The sequence below is a fragment of the Montipora foliosa genome, chromosome 7, assembly GCF_036669935.1.
Source record: "Montipora foliosa isolate CH-2021 chromosome 7, ASM3666993v2, whole genome shotgun sequence".
Taxonomy (NCBI): Eukaryota; Metazoa; Cnidaria; class Anthozoa; order Scleractinia; family Acroporidae; genus Montipora; species Montipora foliosa.
In genome coordinates, this window is record NC_090875.1 from 20,001,566 (window position 1) to 20,009,065 (window position 7,500).

The 7,500-nt window shown below is 41.5% G+C and overlaps 1 protein-coding gene across 1 annotated transcript in view; it reads right to left on the reverse strand.

Annotated features, from left to right (window-relative positions):
* LOC138011242 (uncharacterized) overlaps positions 1-7,500 on the reverse strand; it is a 34,500-nt gene that overhangs the window by 1,071 nt on the left and 25,929 nt on the right. The window contains exons 17-24 of the mRNA XM_068858194.1: positions 7,475-7,500; positions 6,451-6,594; positions 5,998-6,097; positions 5,154-5,341; positions 3,553-3,678; positions 2,779-2,838; positions 1,925-2,010; positions 1-1,144 (exon numbers count right to left, since the gene is read on the reverse strand). The exon at positions 1-1,144 is cut by the window's left edge and continues 1,071 nt beyond it; the exon at positions 7,475-7,500 is cut by the window's right edge and continues 55 nt beyond it. Of these exons, the coding sequence (XP_068714295.1) occupies positions 1,102-1,144; positions 1,925-2,010; positions 2,779-2,838; positions 3,553-3,678; positions 5,154-5,341; positions 5,998-6,097; positions 6,451-6,594; positions 7,475-7,500 (773 nt within the window). The 3' untranslated portion in view covers positions 1-1,101. The remainder of the gene's footprint in view (positions 1,145-1,924; positions 2,011-2,778; positions 2,839-3,552; positions 3,679-5,153; positions 5,342-5,997; positions 6,098-6,450; positions 6,595-7,474) is intronic.

A 7,500-nucleotide genomic window follows, 5' to 3' on the forward strand; every position in this document is an offset into this window, starting at 1 on the left:
CAACAGTTTTCTTTCGTAAATGAGCTCATTATAATCTTAATGACGATCCTAATTAAAAATATGGTCATTTTATTTTGTACATAACTTCGACCTGATAAAATATTATATATTCACCATGATCCAAACGAGGAGGGAACCACTAACGCAATATTAAAATACGAGACAATTTTTTGAAATTAAAGATCAAAACGTTAACTCTCCTAACTAGTACTATAAATGCCTTTGTTGTGTGGTCATGAAAATTTGGTGTTATATCAAGATCACACCTGTTAAGGTGATAATAATTATCTTCATTCTCAACACCTGACTGACATTTCAATGAAATTGTAAGGAGAATTTACAAGGTGGTCACTCCTGGGAATCAAAGGGTCAAAAAAATAATTTGCTTAGCTGGAGAAAAAGACGTTCTGCCAGTCCATAACAGGAGGATTTGTTAAGGGACCTGTCAGGCAATTTTGGTCTCTATACACTAAGTCGCAAAAATCGATAGAAACGCAAATCTGCCATCAGAGTATTCAATGCCTTTCGTGTTTAAGGGTGGCAAGTATGAAAATACATTGTAGTTTGAAATATTCAGGCATCAAAATGTTGCACAAAATTTAGCTTGAAAGAGTCTCCTGGAGAAATAATTTCAGCAAATTGTCCTCAATTTAATGGCATTTTGAGCAAGCAAAACAGCATGAAATAGGTTCTCTTTTGTGGTGGGTAGGACTTAACAAATCAAATATTTCTAACAAACTGTGAATGTTAAACATCCAGTTGAATAAACAGACAAATAAATAAAACTAGTGCTGGTGGTTCTAGGCGAAATGTCGCTAAGTTTCAGGTTAATGTCCAGTACTAGTTTCATTTATTTGTCTAAATATTTCTAACGTTCGTGGCCATTCCCTCACTTGGATCAGAACATTGCTAATTTTGAAATAAATCTAAACCTTTTATATTACGTTTTGTCGTGAAACGAACTCTCCAGAAGGATAAAGATGAGCGATTCATGTACTCACAAACCTTCTCAACGCCCGATCGACTCACTCAAACGGAAGGTCTCAGTGACGTGACTACGTAACGCAACAGCGTTACTTCTGCTGCGTGATTTTGCGTGACTTAGTTATACATGGTCGTTGCTTTCCTCAGCTCTTGCGTCCACCTAAAATAAGCGAAACATACAGTTTTGGCTGTAACTAATTAGATTGTTTGTGGACTCCAGCACAGGAAAAGCGTTGACTGGAACGTGGGATTATACAAGTTTGTGAGGGGTCTCAAAGGCCGTATCAATGAGAAGGGGCTTGTTGTTCTGGGAAAGTGATTATCGCAATTAATGAAGCAATTTGAATATTTGCAAAGAAGGTTGATAAAAACGAAGCTTGAGCGGGACTCGAGTCCATTTTTCGAAGGGAAACGTAAGGGAGACATATTCTGGAGACGGCTTATTCTCGGGTTCGGGAGGACGTCGGGACTATCGAAGCTTTTAAGATGGAAATCCCTGTTTTGTATTTGGAGCAGATGTTTTCTTAAAGTGCCTTGGCTTTAAATTGATCCCATCGCGCGTCGTGATTGGTGGAAAACTCGCCAGCCAGTTTTCACGAAACGGAGACCTATGTGTGGCCCCAAAGGGTATGGTTTTTTAGCCGTTTTGGTCTGAAATAGAGTATCGTTTGTGCACTCAAGTCTTGAATTGGATATGTTTTTTAGAAGAAGCTACTTCTTCATCATCAGGCGATAAGACCATCAACAAAAGCCCTTCTTAAATTATTACGCCAACCGTGTAACAGCTGAAAAAGGTCTGAAATAGGGTAGAGAAAATCGCAGTTTTTGGCCTGAAATAGGGCAAGGGTTTTAGGAAGAGGGCCGCACACCCCAACCCAATTTTTTTCTTGGAGTACCCCCCTCCCCCCCCAAGGGATATTTTCCCCTCACCACTCATTACCTTTTTGCTGAATTTTCGTTATCTGCTTTGAAAACAATAGGAGGAACACCTTTGTGTTTTAGCTGGAATACAAAGTCATCTCCTTCCTATAAAGAAATAGAATACATAAAGTGAAATAGTGGGGAAGAAGCTCTCTAATGTGAAGCGTGGCAGGCTGAACTTTCTCATAGCGCGTCTCATAACGGAGCCAACTGCTCGATAACATGCTGGCAAAACGTTTTCCTAAGTCATTGCTTTAGTTTTCTTGCATTTTCATGGTTGTCATTACAGCCGCGACTTTCTATCTCCGCGAGAAAAACGCCCAGAAAAATTTTTCCTGTTGCGCATGCGTTAACATTACCATAGCAACGACTAACTTAATATCCATCATTTTCTCGGTGATAAGCCAAACAACATAGCGCAGAAAATAGAATCAGAGAGGCGAAGCTTTTCAAAACTCAAAAGATTTGGAGGAAACGAAGGGAAAAGGCCATACATGTGTGAAACGTTTTTCAAGCAGGAGAAAAACGAAACCGATGAGACAAAAGATCTGCTAGCAGGGCGGGTCAATAAGATCCGCGCCGGAATTTTTTTAGTTTTTCAAGAGAAGAAATTTTTAATGACTGCAAAGTTTAATGCCTTGAAGCGTTTTAAGATACAGAGAAAACTACAGTTCTCCAAACAAGTCCAAAAGGTCGCGGGACGAAACGCGCTGAAATCAAGCAGGTGTCATTGTCCAAGTCTGAACAAACAGTAAATTTTAGTCTGATTGTTGCCGTTCTCTGTACACGCAAAGCTCAATCACGAGATTTGCATCAAAAAGGGAAAGTAGCATAAGCTAAAAACGCTTTCATACATGAAGCGGTCATTCCTACCTTTCCTACGTCTTCAATTGCATAGCCCAACACTGGCAAAGTCTCGAGAGCAACAACGTCCTAAGAGATCAATACATCTCTTTCATTCATTCATTCATTCACTTTTATCACTACGGAAAAGCTGTACTTAAGAGGCTTTAGAGGAAAACGGGTATTTGAAATGTAACTATTGATGTTTATGCGCCCGTGAAAAGGATGATAATGTGGTTGCTTGGCTATGAATAGCCTCCATGTGCACTATAGCCTTGAGTCAACCTTTGCCGGTATCTTTCTATTTTTAGAACCAACCCTTCAGCAGGAGACTGACATTTACATTAATTTACATCAATTCGCACAATTTGCGTACATTGTTTTTGTTATTTTTGTCTTCGTTGGACAATGAATTTATTCTGATTGGCTATTTTAAACAGCGCGTGCAGTGCCGAACAACTCGTGGCGTTCTAAAAGTGAAAGGCTGACTCATAGGGCTTGTCTGGGGGACGGAGGCAAGCTCCTACTGATGGGCTCCTGGGGTGACTTCTTATAATGTAAAGTTTTGCCGAATATCAGGGCTGAACAGCATTCGAGAGACGAGAAATAAACTCTTTGATTAATTTTTCATCTGGAATTAGTGTTAATCGGGTTTTCAGCAACCTGGCCCTGGGGAATTAAGTGGTTTATCTTGGTTCTTGCGAAAAAAAGTGTCTCGCTTGTCTGCGGGCTCTTTAGAATAAGCGACTCTACTTTCAAAAGCAACTGTTGATGTTTAAGACCGTAAAGATCAAGTCGACTTACTGAACTGGCTTTGTAGGAGTACAGCACATTATCTTTCAGTACAAACCAGGACTTTTTCCATCCATATCTGCCTTTCTTGTATCTTAAATATCCACTCATTTGAATTCCTTCTTGATTAGCCGCAACCTGAATGTAATGTAAACAAAAGAAGAGACAAGGTTCGGTCATACTCCGATTCGCTTGTTTTTATTTATTATTATTATTATTATCATCATCATCATTATTATTATTACTATTATTATTATTAATAGTAGAAGCAGTTGTTGTAATAGCAGCAGCAGCAGCGGTTGCAGCAGGAGGAGGATAGTAGTAGTGGTGGTGGTGGTGGTGGTAGCAGTAGAAGTAGTAGTAGTAGCAGCAGCAGCAGTAGTAGTAGTAGTAGTAGTAGTAGTAGCAGCAGCAGTAGTAGTAGTAGTAGTAGTAGTAGTAGCAGCAGCAGCAGCAGTAGTAGTAGAAGTAGCAGCAGCAGCAGTAGTAGTAGTAGCAGCAGCAGCAGCAGCAGTAGTAGTAGTAGTAGTAGTAGTAGTAGTAGTAGCAGCAGTAGTAGTAGTAGTAGTAGTAGTCGCAGCAGCAGCAGCAGCAATAGTAGTAGTAGTAGTAGTAGCAGCAGCAGCAGCAGTAGTAGTAGTAGTAGTAGTAGCAGCAGTAGTAGCAGCAGCAGCAGCAGTAGTAGTAGTAGTAATAGTAGTAGTAGTAGTAGTAGTAGTAGTAGTAGTAGTAGTAGTAGCAGCAGCAGTAGTAGTAGCAGCAGCAGCAGCAGCAGTAGCAGTAGTAGTAGTAGTAGTAGTAGTAGTAGTAGTAGTAGTAGTAGCAGCAGCAGCAGCAGTAGTAGTAGTAGCAGCAGCAGCAGCAGCAGCAGCAGTAGCAGTAGCAGTAGTAGTAGTAGTAGTAGTAGTAGTAGTAGTAGTAGTAGTAGTAGTAGCAGCAGTAGTAGTAGTAGTAGTCGCAGCAGCAGCAGTAGTAGTAGTGGTAGTAGTAGTTGTTGTTGTTGTTGTTGTTCGTGCTGTTGTTGTAGCAGTAGCAGCAGGAGAACGAGAAGGAGGAGGAGGATAGTAGTAGTAGTGGTGGTAGTAGTAGCAGCAGCAACAGCAGCAGCAGCAGCGGTAGTAGTAGTAGTGGTAGTAGTAGTAGTAGTAGTAGTAGTAGTAGTAGTAGTAGTAGTAGTGGTCGCAGCAGCAGCAGCAGCAGCAGCAGCAGTAGCAGTAGCAGTAGCAGCAGGAGAAGTGGGAGGAATAGTAGTAGTAGTAGTAGTAGTAGTAGTAGTAGTAGTAGTAGTAGTAGTAGTAGTAGTTTTAGTGCAGCAAATTACCTCCCAGAAGCTTTAAAAAGGTCACAATTTAGAATTTCTCACACAGACAGAATTTCCTCACACAACTTAATTGACAGCACCACAGGGAAGTACTGCTCAGTAACGTAGTCACTTGACGACTAATTTCACTCTTCCACATGCCCAATAATTATAATGATGATGATGATGATGATACTAATAATAATAACAACAATAACAACAATGATAATAAAAGTCCAAAATGTTACAAGCACATTGTACAGCATAGTCAAACAGTCCTTTTTGAAACTTTCACGTTAAGAAAGCCGCTAACCTCCGTTAAATGGGTTGGGTGGAAAATGTGCGACTTCCTTTTCGTTTTTCTACTCTTAAATCGACGCATTATCTCAAACTTTGTGGGTTTTCGTAGCTGCCTCTCCGCGTCGTCCGATTCTTGTAGCAATGGCGGCAACGTGGCCGTTTCTTCGTCAAGGTCGAGGTGCATTTCATCAGTGTGAAACTCTGCAAATGAAAAGTGCCAAACAATTACTGAGTGAACTGCGATGCTGTGGTCAAAGAGCTGGATTTTGCGTGCAAACTTCCATTCAACCAGCGGTGAAATTATAGCGCTTTGCCAAATCAAGAGAGCAGCTTTAAATTAAGTGTGCGTTTGGTGATTGGCTGAAAAAATCTCGTGCGTCATTCTCAGCCAATCGGTGAAAAGTTAGGTTTTCTCGCGCTTGACGCCGGCTGCGCGTATCTGCTTTGAGCTGTGATTGGTTGGCTGGATTGTCTTCGTCTGTTGTGAAATTACTGATATGTTTTTTTTTTTTGCGCCCACTCACTTGAGAGAACAGCAACATTGCAAATCAACTCGATGTGTCCAGGTCCCAGTTGTTAAAACGATGGATAGCGCTATCCGCCGGATAAATCACTATCCAGTGGATAAGAAATAGTGAAACCAATTGCGTTATCCACCTTTTGAACAACTGGAACCAGATATGCAGGAATATGAGATGCGCGTGCTGTAAAGTATCACCAAATGTTCCCTAGTGCTTTTCCTTCGATACTCGCAGAGAAATTTCTTATCTCCGCGAGGACACCTAATATCCTCTATTTATAGAAGCAGAGAATGCTTGAAGTGAACAATTCACAAAAAGAGAGGCTGCAAAGCTAACCTTTTAATAACACATCATAGCACTTATCACAGACCCTGGCCTGGGTATAGTTCAGGTAAGCTAATGGAGCAGTGTTTTCAGAACACGAACCACATACAACCTGAAACACAACAGAAAAAAAACCGTTTAAAATAACTTGTACTTCGCATAGAGTGACCATTCCTCCCATCGAAAGACCAAACTTTGCCATCCGCAAGAATTATTTGTTTCTTCTATTTTGGTTCCCTGCTTTCAGAGTCTCCTTCATAGTTGATATTTTAACAAAGGGACGCTTATTTTGCTTTCAAGTATTGGACTTCGCCTTTTCGATTTCATCACGATTTTCTTTGGACCTCTCTTTGGAAATTTTCGGGATCCTCCCTTGCTTTTTCCACTTCAAATCATGGTACGCAACTATCAGTTTGCGCCGTGGTCTTCCAGCTAGATTAGACAGCGGTATTTATTCGTACTCACATTGCCGCATGCTCGACAGTGGTGTCTTCTGTTGATGGCTGTGAACGTTTTCGTACAACTCATGCACATTGTTACCCTGGCATCTGGAATCCAGACTGGGGCTTTCTCGCCGAGCTTGGTCGTCCCATCTGTTTCTTGCTCGGTCTGTGTATAGCGAAAGGTGGAAATCAGTTTTTTTTTGTGAAATATGAGTTTTTTTACGACAACTAAACCCGGGAGCCGAGTGGCGTATTTTTCGTATGTAACACGAGAGGTCATATTGGGCAACGAAATATTTGGTCGTCGGTCATGGTGCACGGACCTCTCTGCGCTAGGTCCGTACGCCATGACCTAGGGTCAAATATTTTCCGTTTGGCCCTCCCACTCAGTCAATAAGTACGTAATATTTGAAGTGCGGGATAAAGATGAAACAGAGGTGAGGTCTCTTAGAGCCACCTGAAATATTCAGGTGGATTCAAACCTATGACCTCTGCGACGCCGCGGTGGCGACGCAGCTGAATTTATCAGGTATCTGTAAAGCTACGGTAATACGAGCAACAAAAACGCCCAACTACAGTAGTCTCGCACCATTGCTGCGAAACTAGTCGAAAAACGATGTTGCGTTTTACATCCCACACACAACCTGTCTCGCAAGAAAAAAAGTGTGTGGCAAGTTGCGTGAATTCAGGCCTCTGATTGGTCAGTTACGAGGTCACGTAAGCTTAATTGATCAATGAAAACAAAGATGGCGGTCGGCACTTGGCAGAGAAAACGTACTGCAGCCACGTATGACGTAATCACCACTCTTGTCAAATCAAGAGCGCTAGAAAAGTGATTTTGTTGCGAAACAAGTCGCCTTGGAGTGGTAAAACGGGCAGCATTTTGGATATTTTGTTGCAGCGATGTTGCGAGACAAGTTGGACGTTTTTGTTGCTCGAATTACTGTAGCTTAAGCGACAACTGCGGCTTAAATTGTCCAGATACGTGCGAGGACCAGTTCTCTCTTTCAAAGCTGGAGTAGTAAACATGGACAAAACTTCCTTACCACTCCTGCCGAATCATGTCTTGCTT